Here is a 15,256-nt window from a genome sequence, read left to right as displayed (position 1 = left end):
CAGACCAACATACAGAGAAAGATATCTAGAACATACTAAGGGAAAGAACAAAAAGTAGAGTAAGATACAATTTATATTAAAAGCTGGGTTCGGTGGCTCATGCCTGTAATCCCAGCACTCTGGGAGGCCAAGGCAGAAGATCCCTTGAGCTCAGGAGTTCAAGACCAGCCTGAGCAAGAGGGAGACTCCCATCTCCACTAAAAATAGAAAAATTAGCTGAGTGTTATATGGCAGGTGCCTGTACTTTCAGCTACTCAGGAGACTGAGGCAGGAGGATTATGGCTCATGGCACCCTAGAGCAACAAAGTGAGACTCTTTTAAAAACATTCTTTATTATAAGCAACTTTGATGATAAAAGAATAGGCTAGGCATGGTGGCTCATTAAAGTGCTAGTAAATCCTAGCACTCTGGGAGGCTGAGGTGGGAGGATCCCTTGAGCTCAGGAGTTGGAGACCAGCTTGAGCAAGAGTGAGACCCTGTCTCTACTAAAAATAGAAAAATTAGCCAGGTATTATGGTGAGCACCCATAGTTTCAGTTACTCAGGAGGCTAAGGCAGGAGGATTGCTTCAACCTAGGAGTTTGAGGTCAATGTGAGCTAGGCTGAGGCCCTGGCACTCTAGCTGGGGCAACAAAGTGAGACTCAGCCTTAAAAAAAAAAGAAAAGTTAATAATAAAAGAAAACAATAGAAAAGAAAAATAGGTCAGTAGTAGAACTAGAGGCTCTTCCCTCATGGGGTTTCACACTGTTCAACTGGTAAAGCAACTCTTCCTTTGGCAGCAATTCCCTCATTGTGTTAAGTATCTGCAGACAAAGTGGTTCCACAGGGTGATCCGGCTTCTTTTTTTCCCTTTGTGGTGCTAAGATTTAAAACATCCAAGTATTTCTTGTATTAAGAGCTTAAATTTGCATAACATTTTTAATATTTAATCTTTGCCACAGTCATGCAGGGTAAGCAGAGAAGATGCACTAATTTGTTGTAGGTCACACAGATTCTCAGTGGTAGGATGGGACTTAGACCTTTGATACTCAGAATCTCAAAAATAAACATTTCTCTAGCCTTAAGGCACTTCTTAATCTGTCTTTTTATTATTATTATTAACTTTTCCAATAAGGAAGCTACAGTCACCACCACCACCCCCCAAAAAAACAACTCTGTTAGTGGCCCAACACAAGTGAAACAGTCCTTACAAACTGAAGGGGTGCAAGGTGAGAATTAGAATGAGGGCCCCAAAATTCTGTGAAGGAACAGACTTAGCTAAAAATGATAATAATCTGCCAAAGTCCCCTCCTTTGTTTGATAATAGTCACTGTCCCCTCATTTGCTTCTCTATAAATTGCTTCGCTGGAGGGCACAGCTTGGAAATTGTAAAGATTCTTAACCTTTTTCCATATATAACATAACCTGCTTGGACTCTAGGTAGTTTTTGAGGTATCTTCCAGGACCTGTATTGCAGTGGAATGATCCACTCAAGCAGCGCCCCCTGGCAAGGGACTGATAGTCCCGCCCAAAACCCAGCCAACTAGCAGACCCTGACTGCCCTATCCTCTGCCTCAAAAAAACTGTCTTTAAAAGCCCTGTTTCCCAAATTCTGGGGTACGAATCGTCTCCCCGCTTAGCGCTAATTGGAGCAGACTTTCTATGCTGTACACCCTGCTGTCTCTGCGTATTGGCTTCCTCTTGGGCAGCGCGCAGGTGAACCCTGGTTGGCCGGCAACACAAGGGGAACTAATCCCTATCAAGTGGACGCTGTCCCATCCTACAACTGTCCTTGGTAACACTGCCACTTACCGGCTGGGGTCATTTCACCATTGACACTACTGCCACTGAGCAAGGCGACCCAGGGAGCTGAAGGGTCGCCGGCTTCGCCGCCCGCAGAAGTTGGTGTCGGTGGGTCAGGACTCGGTTGGGGCTTACACTTGCTGGGAAGTCCCGCCGGGAAAACCGGCTGTCCCCAACTCCGGGGCCCTCAGCGCGGGGCGCGCCGTAGGGGAGGTGAAGTAGGCCCTCACCATCTTAAGGAAGAGGGCAGGCAGCCACCGCGGTGTTAAAGGACTCCCCGGGAGACTCCCACAGACGGGACAGGAGGGCTTCCAGAGGTCAGTCCTCCGCTATCCCAGAGTGCCCGGGATCCCGGAAGTGCCAGGCTTCCCGGAAGTGCCGGGGTGGCTGACAGCCCGAGCTTGCCTGGTCGCTGCAGCGGGAGGGGGTTGTTGTTCTGGGGCCTGGGTGAGGGCTGGAGGCTTGAGTGGGACTTGGCGTGGGGGTCGCCAGCGGGTTGGGTGGCGGGATGATGGAGGAGGAGGAATTGGAGTTCGTGGAGGAGCTGGAAGCCGTGCTGCAGCTCACGCCAGAGGTGCAGCTAGCCATAGAGCAGGTGAGCGTTCCGCCCCGTCAGGGGAGAGAAGCGCCCAGGCTGAGGCAGCTCTGGGCGGTTGGACTTGGGGAGGGGCAGGGAAGAAGCAGTCTTTAGATGGAGAGGTGAGGCTGTGTGCAGAAGAGACAGCGAAGGTTTGTGGGGAGATGGAGGTGGAAAAGGGTTTCTGAATCGAGGGAGGGAAAGAAATTCCTTTCTAGGCCGTGATTGTCTTTGGAGGGTGGGGCGTCCTGGTGGGTTTGGACAGGGGAGCCCCCAGGAGAGGATGAACCTGGAAGACAGGGCCCCATGGGTGGTAACCTTAGGCTCTGGGAGTTGCAGGGGTTCATTGATTTTCTAGTCTAGTGTCCCGCTCCTAGTTCTCAGGCTAGCTCCTCGTGAGTGGTGCAGAACTTGGAGGAGAGTGTGACTTTAATTTCTGAAGCTGATGGCAAAGCACAGATTAAATGTTGGAAAATAACCCTATTATCCTTCTTTAAAGGTTGAGAATTCCTGCAGTTGATTAGTTTGGGTTAGGGTGGAGAATATTCCCCGGAGGTCTCTCATCCTTGCAAGAACTCTCAGTGGACTAACTCTCCTTTCCTTGACTTTTTAATGGTAACGATGTCAGCAATAGCGATTTCTTGTACAGGACTTGCTCCCTCTACCCTTTTACAGGCTATTGCTCCTGATAAAGGGAGAAGATCTCCCTTCAAGAAATTGTCATAGGTTATGATTTAAGAAAAAGAGGGTTATGCCTCTAATGTCAACTGGGAAGTTTTTCTGAGTAAAACTGCTTCTCCTACTACAAATAGTTAACATGTATTGACCATTAATGCTTATGATGGGCCGAGCATGTAATCCTGTAATCCCAGCACTTTGGGAGGCCAAGTCAGGAGAGGATTGCTTGAGGCCAGGAGTTTGAGACCAGCCTGGGCAACATAGTGAGACCCTATCTCTACAAAATTTTTAAAAATTATCCAGGTGTAATGGTGTGCACTTATAGTCCTAGCCACTGGGTAGGCTGAGCAAGAGGGTTGCTTGAACTCAAGAGTTTGAGGCTGCAGTGAGTTATGATGATGCCACTGCACTCCAGCCTGGTGATGGAGGAAGACCCTGTCTCTTAAAAAGAAAAAAATACTATAGGTCAGCCGCTGTACTAAATAATGTATTTATATTATCCCATTTGTAGACTTTTTGATGTGTGCTTTCCTAGGTGTAGTTGTATTACTTGCCCAAATCGCATTTGTCATATTGTGAGGATTCCAAAGCATTGGGCAGAGCTTTTAGTGTTCAGGCCTCACTGCTCTACCACTCACCTTCTTTTGATAGAAAAAGACATACAGTTAAATAAAGAATACTAAAAAGACAGAGCACACACACACACAAAAAAAAAAAAAAAAAGGAAAAAGAAAAAGATATACATTTCAGTTGCTCTTTGGACCTAGTGGGTTCTGATGGGAGACACTAATATAACACAATTACTGTTTGACAAGGATATCAGAAGAGCACATGTTTACTATTTCTTAAGAATAAGTGTTAATTATTTACTATTTCTTAAGAATGAGTGTGAAGCATAGGCTTATTTTGTAAGCAGATGTCTTGATGTCAAGATGAACTCAGAATTTTTTGTTACTTTAACATTCTAAGATTGAGTGAAGTTTTGCAGACAATTATGCAATAGCGCATTTGTAAAAAGTAGAGGTATGTGGGCGGCGCCTGTGGCTCAGTGACAGGGCGCCGGCCCCATATACCGAGGGTGGCGGGTTCAAACCCAGCCCCGGCCAGACTGCAACAAAAAAATAGCCGGGCATTGTGGCGGGTGCCTGTAGTCCCAGCTACTCGGGAGGCTGAGGCAGGAGAATCGCCTAAGCCCAGGAGTTGGAGGTTGCTGTGAGCTGTGTGACGCCACGGCACTCTACCGAGGGCAATAAAGTGAAACTCTGTCTCTACAAAAAAAAAAAAAAAAGTAGAGGTATGTGAGAAGTCAAGAAGGGTTGGTATAATGGAATTACATTTTATTCAGAGATTAAGTTTCAAAGTTATTGTGGTGGCGCCTGTGGCTCAAGGAGTAGGGCGCCGGTCCCATATGCCAGAGGTGGTGGGTTCAAACCCAGCCCTGGCCAAAAACCACAAAAAAAAAAAAAAGTTATTGCATAAGGTAAAAATCACTACAGATGTGTTACCCTTGAAATTCTTTAAATTGCTCCTGAAGTACATTGTATAAGCATCTCTTTGCTAAGTCTAGTACTTTTTTTTTTTTTTTTTGAACCCACTACCTCCGGTATATGGGGCCAGCGCCCTACTCCTTTGAGCCACAGGCACCGCCCCACTAAGTCTAGTACTCTTGAGTGATTGGTTCCAATGCTGGTGGAAAAAATATTACTGGGTGAAGTAGTTGGCTTGTGTTAGGGGCCTAGTTAGATGAAAACATTGAAACCTAAGAGTACGCTCAGGAGTGGTGAGAGAAGTGCAGCAATGGAGACCAACTGAAGGACACGAGCACTTCACATCTCTTACTTCCTGCGCGTGGTGGAGCACACATTGATAGCAGGCCAATTGCCTGCATTTCATCTGGTGAATGCATATACTTGGAGGCTGTGTAAATTATGTGTGCACATGATATATCTCCACCATAAACGTATATTACGGAGACAGAAATGCTAAGCATTTAAAAAAGAGAACACCTTCCCCACTTTCTTCTCACTACCTTCCACCTCCCCTTGACATTGTACTAACCTTAAACTCATAATAATAATTATCTTAGAAGACATTTTGATGGTTCAACACAGTATTTCTTTGGAAGCTTTCTTCAAGGATGAAATTGTATCTTGAGCTGGGGCAGTCCAGTACCCCGGGGATCATTTGACTGCCTTTATAGTCTCCTTTGTTACACGTTCTTCAGGTTGTGACTTTGAAGGGAGTTAGCTATATTTCTTAGAGGTGACTTGCTTTCTTCTGTTAACCTGAATGCCAGCTCTCTATTTCTTGACGCTGTCTAAAATATGCAAATTACTTCAATGCGTAGTGAATTCCACTGCAAAGACATCATTAAGCTATGGTAGGTAAGTCTGTTATCAAAGCTTCCTTAATACAACTGTGTCGTCAGCCAGTTAATCCAGTAGTGCACATTGCCTACTGACTTTTCCTTGTCCTGAAGATTTCCTTGATATTGGTAGAACTTTTCACATTTGCACTTCTATTAGTTATGCCAAGATGTTAAAACTGCAGATGTTAAAAATTAAAGATTTACCTTAACAGATATTTTGTTTATAAAAGTATCTGTTTTATATGAAGCATTAGAAAATGAAAAAAGATTTGGTTTTTGTCATCAGGGAACTTAGGATCTAATTGTGAGGAAACAAATAATACATAAAACTAAGTAGGAAGAAGACAGTTTTGTTTTCTTTTTTGAAAGAGACAAACACTTGCTATGTTGCCCAGGCGGGAGTGCAGAGGTACAGTCATAATTCACTGCAATTCCCAACTCTTGAGCTCAAGCAGTCCTCTTGCCTCAGCCTCTCAAGTAGCTAGGACTATGGGCATGCACTACCATTCCCAGCAACTTAAAAAAAATGTTTTTTAAAGACAAGGTCTTGCTATATTGCCCAGGCTGATCTTGAGCTCCTGGCCGCAAGGGATCCTCTCACTTTAACCTTCTTCCAAAGCACTGGGATTAAAGGCGTGAGCTACCATGCACAATTTATAGTCATTTTTAATCCCCTGTTTTAAAAAATTGATTTTCTTTTTAATTGACAAATTTAACAATTACATGTTTATGGTATACAACATGATGCTTTGATATATAATCCTCTCTTTTTGTGCAGGTATTTCCAAGCCAGGATCCTTTAGATCGAGCAGATTTCAATGCTGTTGAATATATCAATACCCTGTTCCCAACAGAGCAAGTAAGTATGAAATTTTGGGTTTCCTTCATTTCAGTGGCCTCTTGCTCATCCTGAGTGTTATGATTGGTGTGTCATACTATCTAATCCTCTAATCGTAGGGCCCTTGATAAACAATTGAGAGTTAAATTCAAATCAAGCTCCATTGTAACCAACAAGGGCAGTAAGCTAAGTTGTGTTAGAATAGAATTCTTTGTATAGTGAGCACAGTATTAGAAGTTGTACCCTCAGATTGTAAGAGTCCTCCCAAATTATCTGTTGTAAATTAGAAAGCAAGAAGAATTTTTATAATGTAAAAAAAAAGTAACAAGTGAGGGTCAGTCCAGCAGGATAAGCCCAGAGTCATAAAGTCACTTTTACCCTGGCTCAGCACCTGTAGCACAGTAGTTATGGCGCCAGCCACATATACCAAGGCTGGAGGGTTTGAACCTGGCCTGGGCCAGCTAAACAACAATGACAACTACAACAAAAAAGATGGCCAGGTGTTGTGCTGGGCGCCTGTTGCCCCAGCTGCTTGGGAGGCTGAGAAAAGAGAACCACGTAAGCCCAAGAGTTGAAGGTGGCTGTGAGCTGTGATAGTACGGCACTCTACCCAGGGTGATATAGTGAGACTCTGCCTGAAAAAAAAAAAAAAAGTCACTGTCACCCTTATTTCAAAATATAAATTTTTAGACTTTATGTTTTTTGTCTTGTTATGTTGGACAACTCATCTAAACAGATGAGTTTTTCTTACAGAATTGGTTTTTGGGTATTTGAGTCAGAAGTAGACCAGAATTGGAAGCAGCATAGTTGGGAAAGGGGCAGCTAGAGTTCTGTTCAGATTTTCATCATTCATTCAACAAATGTGCAGTGGGATCTGCCATGTGTTGTCAGTTACTGTGCCAGGTGCTGGAGATACATTTAATCATGAATAAGACCTAGTCTGGGCTTGGGACCTATAGCTCAGCAGCTCCAGTGTATGTGGCTGGCGGGTTCAAACCCGGGCCAGGCCTGCCAAACAACAATGACAACTGCAACCAAAAATAGCTGGGTGTTGTGGTGGGTGCCTGTAGTCCCAGCTGCTTGGGAGGCTGAGGCAAGAGAATCACTTAAGCCTAAGAGTTAGAGGTTGCTGTGAGCTGTGATACCACAGCACTCTACCGAGGGCAACATAATGAGACTCTGTCTCAAAAAAAGACCCAGTCCATGCCCTTGAGGTGTGCATGATCAAGTGGAGGGAGAGCTACTGGTGTATGCTGGTGAGGTCTGTGATGCTACAAAGAGGAACAGAGGAACAAAGGAACAGTTCTTCCTAGGAAAATCAAAACCTCAGAGAGAAAGTAGTCTGTCTGCCAAGTCTTAAAGGATTTATTCATTCATTCATTTAGTCAGACTCATTAGGCATTTATTGTCTGCTAAGTACTAGGCACTATTTTTATTTTATTTATTTATTTTTTTTTTTATTTTTTGGCCGGGGCTGGGTTTGAACCTGCCACCTCCGGCATATGGGACCGGCTCCCTACTCCTTGAGCCACAGGTGCCGCCCGTAGACACTATTTTTAGAAACTGGAAAGAAATGGTAAGCATGACAGGTAAAGTCCTGGTCTCGTGGCTGTGGTGTCGTGGCTCACAGCAACCTCCAGCTCAAGAGGAAGCTAGTGTGAGGAGGAAGACGAAACAAATCAACAAATAAATACACAGGAAATTATCAAATGTGCTTAATGCTTTGAGTCAAAGTAGGTGCATTGATAGGACATAGTGGCACAGGGTGGGGGGTCCTTTAGGAAGCTTAAAGGGACACTCCCTCTGAAGCTGTTCTCTTTAAGCTAAGACCAGATAGATAGGAAGGAGCCAGGCTTGTGAAAAGTCAGCAGAACATTATTTTAGGCAGAGTGAGCAGCCAGATAAATCTGTCAGAATGAGGAAGGAAAGAAGGTCTTTCTAAATATATGCAAATGCTCAGAAAGAGAAACGAAGTGTGCGCAGTGATCAGAGCCTTGTAGAGATGAAGCTAAGAAGTGGAGCAAGGATCCTGAAGGATCTGAGTCCTCTAGGCAACTCAGTAAAAGGTTTTTTATAGAACTAATTTTACTGGGCTAATATTTAAGCCTGCATCCCCAAAATGTTACATACATATTCTTGTACCCTTTTTTTTTTTTTTGGAGACAGAGTCTTTGTCACCCTGGTAGAGTGCCGTGGCATCATTAGCTCACAACAACCTCAAAATCCTGGGTTCTAGCAATCTTCTTGCCTCAGTTTTCCGAGTAGCTGGGACTACAGGCACCTTCCATGACACCCAGCTAGTTTTTGTAGTTTTAGCAGAGACAGAGTCTCACTCTTGCTCAGGCAGGTCTCAAACTCCTGAGCACAAGTAATTCACCTACTTCGGCCTCCCAGAGTGCTAGGATTACAGGCATGAACCACTCTGCTTGGCCTCTCTATTACCATTCTTAAATACATTAAATTTTAGTAGTATTTGCTATATACATAAAGAATAAAAACAGAGTTTTTTTTTTTTTTTTAGAGACAGAGTCTCACTTTGTCGCCCTCGGTAGAGTGCTGTGGTGTCATGGCTCACAGCAACTTCCAGCTCTTGGGCTTAAGCGATTCTCTTGCCTCAGCCTCCCCGGTAGCTGGGACTATAGGCAAAACAGAGGTTTTAATATTTTCTGGTAACATCCCATGGAACAGTATGGCAAAGCCCTTGGGGATACATCCCCCTTACTCTGGAGACTGTTACTGTAGGCAGTGGGTATTCATTGAAGGACTCTTGGCAGGGTCATATCTAGATCAAATTCACGTTTTTTAAATTCCACCTGGCAGCAGAGTGGGGGATGAACTGAAGGCCAGGTAGGCGAGACTGGAGGCAGGAAGACCATTTAGGAGACCGATGTATTCACTCACTTGAGAGAGATGATGAGCGCCTGAAGGAAGGCTACGGGGTGGAGAGAACCAGATCTGATAGCTATTTAGGGGACAGAAGTCACACAATTTGGTATCTGAAGGGATGAAGCTAGAGGCTCATGTAGAAGCCAAAATTCACTAACTCCCTTCCTCTGCAAAAATATCCTACTCTGCATAGCTTTATAAGAAATTCAGGGGAAAAGGGGTAAGCAGGGCAGGTATGGTCCTGACCAACACGGAGCTTATAGTCTATCTTAATAGGTAATGACACAAGTAACAGGTTATAAGTAAATTAGGAAGTTAAAATAATTTGTATAATTACTCAATTTTACTTGCTCTTAACTGTAATAATAGTTCCCATTTATTGGACGCTTTCTGTGCACCAGGTGCTATTCTACACCTTCAGGGGTATCCAACTTGTGGCCCAAAGGCCACATGCAAATTATGTAAGGACTTTTTTTTCTTATCTGTGGTGGCAAATATCACGAAACTTATGTAATTATGTGTGGACCTTTTTTTTTCCCCCTGGGCTCATCAGCTTCTGTTAGTGTTTGTGTATTTAATGTGTGGCCCAAGCCAACTCCTCTTCTTCTAATGTGGTGCAGAGAAGCCAAAAGGCTGGACATCCCTTCTCACTTCGTTATCATTCTTGTTTTACAGTGAGGCAGAGAGGTAGAAAGAAAGCTCAGCTTAGACATGACAGCATTGTCATGAAAGAATCACACTAAATACGGTGGGTGGAAGCAGAACACCCAGGGCCTGAATTTAGCCTGAGAGATCTGAAAAGGCTTCCTTCCCTGAGCAAACGGCATTTTAGCAGAGCATTATAGGCCAAGTTAAGAATTTTGAGCTTTGATTTCTAGCCTGACAGAGTCAGTGGGGACCTTCACCCAATGCTGAGTGGAGGGAGAAAGAGCAGGTTTCATTGGAAAATGAAGTAGGCGTAGGGTGTAAGGGTGAGTTTAGTTTTGAACACATTTGGTCATCCAGATGGGAGTGTGTAGCTTGGTATTTATGGAGCTCCTAATCTCTGTCATTGTTAATTATCTTGGCATATATCCTTCCAAACTTTCTAATGGACATACTAATGTTTAAAATAAAATTTAAAAAATGAAGTACTGTGTGATTGTCTTTTTTGAGATTTCACAAATAGCCTTTAGAATAGCCCATCATTTTGTATGAAGGGGAATTTTAGGATCTAGCTGGAGATAGACTTTTGGGAACTAGTATAAGGTAGCAATTGCTGACTCACCAAAACAAAGTATAAAATTTGAAAATTATTTGGAAACCACCAGATTTTTCACCTCTTCATGATACGTTTATGTATTTTTCAAAACTACTAACAGTAGCACAATTGTTATTCCACTGATTCGGTTATATGTCTTGTCTAATTATGCCCCCATGAACATGACAACGTGTAGTGAAGTTTCTTAGAGTAACTCAGAAAATTTGTGACACAGGGTTAAACTACTTTATTTCCCTGGTCCCAGAGTTACACTTAACAATTCATCTATCAACCCCGATTCCTGTGCACTTTGATGAAAAGATAACAGAAGTAGTGGCATAACTTAAAATTTCTTTTAACTATTGCTAGAACTTCGGCAAGAGCCATCATATACCTTACAGTAAATAGACCTACAGTAAATAATTAATTATGAGTTTAAATTGTTTAAAGTAGATGTCAGTATATCAGAATAAACTTAATAGAGGCTGGGTATGGTGCTCACGCCTATCTGGTGGCTCCACTCTGGGAGGCCGCGGGTAGGTGGATTGCTTGAGCTCAACAGTTTGAGACCAGCCTGAGCAAGAATGAGACCCCCATCTCTACTAAAAATTGAAAACCTAGCCATAGTCCCAGCTACTCAGGAGGTTGGGACAAGAGGATTGCTTGAGCCCAGGAGTTTGAGGTTGCTGTGAGCTATGACACCACAGCATTCTACCCAGGGTGACAGATAATAAGGGTGGCGCCTGTGGCTCAGTGAGTAGGGCGCTGGCCCCATATACCGAGTGTAGCGGGTTCAAACCCGGCCTCGGCCAAACTGCAACCAAAAAAATAGCCGGGCGTTGTGGCGGGCACTTGTAGTCCCAGCTGCTCAGGAGGCTGAGACAAGAGAATCGCATAAGCCCAAAAGCTGGAGGTTGCTGTGAGCCGTGTGACGTCATGGCACTCTACCGAGGGCAGTAAAGCGAGACTCTGTCTCTACAAAAAAAATAATAATAATAAAAAAATTAAAATGCAGAAAAAGAATAAATTTAATGTCATTTCAAGGAGGAAGGTGCATATATATTTCTGTTGAGTAGAAAGTACTTGTGGGTCTGGTTGTCTGGAGGCTATAGCTGGACTGGATCCCTGGGTGTGTCTGGGAGGAGCTCAGGTTTTTGCATTTAACATAGCTCCTGTGCGGTTCTGAGGAGTAGCCAGGTTTGGTAACAGAGGTCTAGAAAATGTTTTTAGTCTCCAGCAGTAAACTGATGATAATCATTTATCATGTTTTCATCAGAGGTTTCATTAGGGGAAACGATTAAATTGGTGAAAAACTTATAAAACTAAGTAAGAACTTTTGAGAAGAGTCACAAGGGAACATTTATAAAGAGTTTTCTTTGGCCAGGCACGGTGGCTTATGCCTGTAATCCTAGCACTTTGGGAGTCCAAAGTGGAAGGATTACTCGAGGCCAGCAGTCAGTGACCAGCCTGAGCAGCATAGCAAGGCCTTGTCTTTATAAAAAATAGAAAAATTAGGCAGTTCCTGTGACGCAAAGGAGTAGGGCACCAGCCCCATATGCTAGAGGTGGCGGATTCAAGCCCAGCCCCAGCCAGAAACTGCAAAAAAAAAAAAAAAAGAATAGAAAAATTAGCTGTGGGTGGTCATGCATGCATGTGGCCCCAGCTTATCTGTAATGACCCCCCAAATGCTCTGGCTTTATATTGTTAAGTGAAAAACTAAAAACAAAACAAACAAAAAAACCCCCAAAAGTCAAATTGCTTATCATCCTACTTTATTTTTTTAAACCCTATATGTGTAATTTTCATAGAACAGAAGAAGGCAATATACAAAAATGCTGATGGCGATTATGCTTTCCTGAGCACATAAGTGATTTCACTTATTTTATGAATTTTCTATAATAGTCAAGAATTACTATTAAAATCAGGCAATATTTTTCAGTAATTAAGCACTTTAAAATTTTTCTTTTTTTTTTTTAGACAGAGTCTCACTGTATCGCTCTCGGTAGAGTGCTGTGGCATCACAGCTCAGCAACCTCTAACTCTTGGGCTTAAGTGATTCTCTTGCCTCAGCATCCCAGATAGCTGGGACTACAAGTGCCCACCACAATTTTTTTGTTGTAGTTGTCATTGTTTAGCTGGCCTGGGCAGAGTTCGAACCCGCCAGCCTCAGTATGTGTGGCTGGTGCCATAACCACTGTGCTACAGGTGCTGAGCCGAGCACTTTATTATTTTATTTATTTATTTTTATTTTTTATTTTTTTTGAGACAGAGCCTCAAGCTGTCACCCTGGGTAGAGTGCTGTGGCATCACAGCTCACAGCAACCTCCAACTCCTAGGCTTAAGCGATTCTCCTGCCTCCGCCTCCCAAGTAGCTGGGACTACAGGTGCCCGCCACAACGCCCGGCTATTTTTTGGTTGCAGCCATCATTGTTGTTTGGCGGGCCCGGGCTGGATTCAAACCTGCCAGCTCAGGTGTATGTGGCTGGTGCCTTAGCCGCTTGAGCCACAGACACCGAGCGCCGAGCACTTTATAATTATGCAATTAAAACTGGACAACCACATTACAGCTAAACTATAGATAAGTAATTCTCAAAGAGGAAACAAACCACCTTCACCCAGGGCAGCCAATATCCATTGGGCATTTTTCCAGCCACGTGAGGGCCTCAACCCTAGTGAGGATTTTTTTTTTTTTAATTTCAGGTTAGTATGAGGATACATACGATTGGGTTATATTATTTGCATTTGTGAGGTAAACTCTACAAAGTCTGAACTGTAGTCGAGTTCTTCACCCAGAAGTTTTCCATGTACCTTTACATGGTACCTAGTAGGTGGGAACTTACCAAGCCCACCCCCCCTTAGTGAGGATTATTGCAAGACACAAACAGAGGGGACAGAGTGTATTGTATCTGTCAAATGTTTTGGGGTGCACGTAAAGTAGGTCAAGGACCATTGCATTAGGGGAAACATGTAGAGTACAGAAGAGCAGAGATCTTGGATAGACTCCAGCTGAATCTGGCTTGTGCTGCAGATTGTGACCTTAGATAGGGTTGGTCTTTTTAGAGCGTATTTCCTAGTCTTTTTTTTTTTTTTTTGTAGAGACAGAGTCTCACTTTATGGCCCTCGGTAGAGTGCCATGGCATCACACAGCTCACAGCAACCTCCAACTCCTGGGCTTAAGTAATTCTCTTGCCTCAGCCTCCCGAGTAGCTGGGACTACAGGCGCCCGCCACAACGCCCAGCTATTTTTTTGTTGTAGTTCAGCCGGGCCAGGTTTGAACCTGCCACCCTCGGTATATGGGGCCGGCGCCTTACCGACTGAGCCACAGGCGCCGCCCATGTATTTCCTAGTCTTAACATGGAAGATGATGGTAGTGTGCCTTGCATGACTGAGGGCATTAAAGGGTACAATTTCTGTAAAGTATCTAGAACACCATAATATTTTTATGCAAACCCATATTAAATGCTAGCACCCTTTCCCTTCTACTTCCCCAGTAGAAAATGTCTGAAGTGAAGAGAAAGCAGTCACCCATGGGTCCACCTGATGTTCAACCAAATATTTTTGGTTCTTTCTGTTCTTTTTAATAGCCTATTCATGACATTATAAAAATGACATTTGATATTATAAAAATATCATATTTTCCTTTTATTAGCATGGTATCATAAGCAATCTTTGCTATTTCATAGCCACCCTGACCCATGTCTTAGTGATGGCATAAAGGTCTATCAGATAAATATGGCCCGATTTATTTGACTTTTCTATCAATGAGTAGTGAGATCTATTACACTTTTAAGTGAACATCTGACTGCATAAATATTTGGGGCTATTCTCAGAAAAATTGTTATGTCTGCGGATTATTGTATTTAAGAAATGGTTGCTGTACTGCTAAAAATCAGCATCTACTGATGTGGGAAGACCTCCAGGTTCTGTTGATAAGTGAAAAAAGAAGGATGCAGAATGCTTATGGATGTGCTTTCAGTACATGGGTGGTCTCCCAGAAGGTACATAGAAATGGGCTCAGAGCTGTTGCCTCAGAAAAAGAGAACTGGAGAGGATAGGCAGGCCAGGGTGAGAGGAAGCCTTTCTTAACATGATGTATGTATACCTTCTTTGGCTGTCTGAGTTTTTGGTAATGTACGTGTTTTACCAATTTTAAGTAGAACAGAGTTTTGTTTTGAGACAGGGTCTTGCTCTGTTGCCCAGTCTAGATTGTGATGGCATCATTATGACTCACTGCAGCCTCCAACTTCTGGGCTCAAGCAATCCTTCTGTCTCAGCCTCCTGAGTAGCTGGGATTACAGGCGTGCACCACCATGCCTGGCTAATTTTTCTTAATTTTTGGTATTGACGGGGTCTCATTGTATTGTTCAGGCTGGTCCTGAACTCCTGGCCTCCTGCCTTAACCTCCCAAAGTGCTAGCATTACATGCATGAGCCTCTGCAGCTGGCCAGAATATGAATTTTTTTAAATTTTGATATAATTTCCTATTTTCAGAAAAAGTCCAAGAATAGTACAGAGCATTTGTGACTACCCTTCACTCAGATTCCCTGATATCAACATTTTAAAAATAGGCTTTTTTTATTTTGAGACAGAGTCTCAAGCAGTTGCCCTGGGTAGAATGCCGTGGCGTCATAGCTCGCAGCGACCTCAAACTCTTGGGCTCAAGTGATCCTCTTGCCTCTGGTTTTCTAGTTTTAGTAGAGATGGGGTCTTGCTTTTGCTCAGGCTGGTCTTGAACCTGAGAGCTCAAGCAGTCCACCCACCTCAGCCTCCCAGAGTGCTAGGATTACAGGCATGAGCCACCATGTCTGGTCAGATTTTTTTAAGTAATAAAAAATACTTTATTTTTTTAAGCATGAAACAAAGTTTATTGTAGAAGGATAAAATAG

The 15,256-nt window shown here is 43.4% G+C and overlaps 1 protein-coding gene across 7 annotated transcripts in view; it reads left to right on the top strand.

The window, feature by feature from the left end:
- The first annotated feature begins 1,792 nt into the window (after positions 1–1,792).
- VPS53 (VPS53 subunit of GARP complex) overlaps positions 1,793–15,256 on the top strand; it is a 204,325-nt gene continuing 190,861 nt past the window's right edge. For 6 of the 7 annotated variants that reach the window (XM_053568540.1, XM_053568542.1, XM_053568545.1 and 3 more), the window contains exons 1-2: positions 1,793–2,099; positions 6,184–6,264. Coding sequence is in view for 1 of the 7 variants with exons in the window: in XM_053568539.1 (XP_053424514.1) it covers positions 2,291–2,377; positions 6,184–6,264 (168 nt within the window). In the remaining 6 variants the exon portion in view is untranslated. Of the gene's footprint in view, positions 2,100–2,153; positions 2,378–6,183; positions 6,265–15,256 lie in introns of those variants that run through there. The other variant, XM_053568539.1, reaches the window with a different exon arrangement.

This window comes from Nycticebus coucang, chromosome 18 (genome assembly GCF_027406575.1).
Source record: "Nycticebus coucang isolate mNycCou1 chromosome 18, mNycCou1.pri, whole genome shotgun sequence".
NCBI lineage: Eukaryota > Metazoa > Chordata > Mammalia > Primates > Lorisidae > Nycticebus > Nycticebus coucang.
Note: the sequence above shows the minus strand (reverse complement) of the source record. Positions and strands in the feature narration are given on the sequence as shown.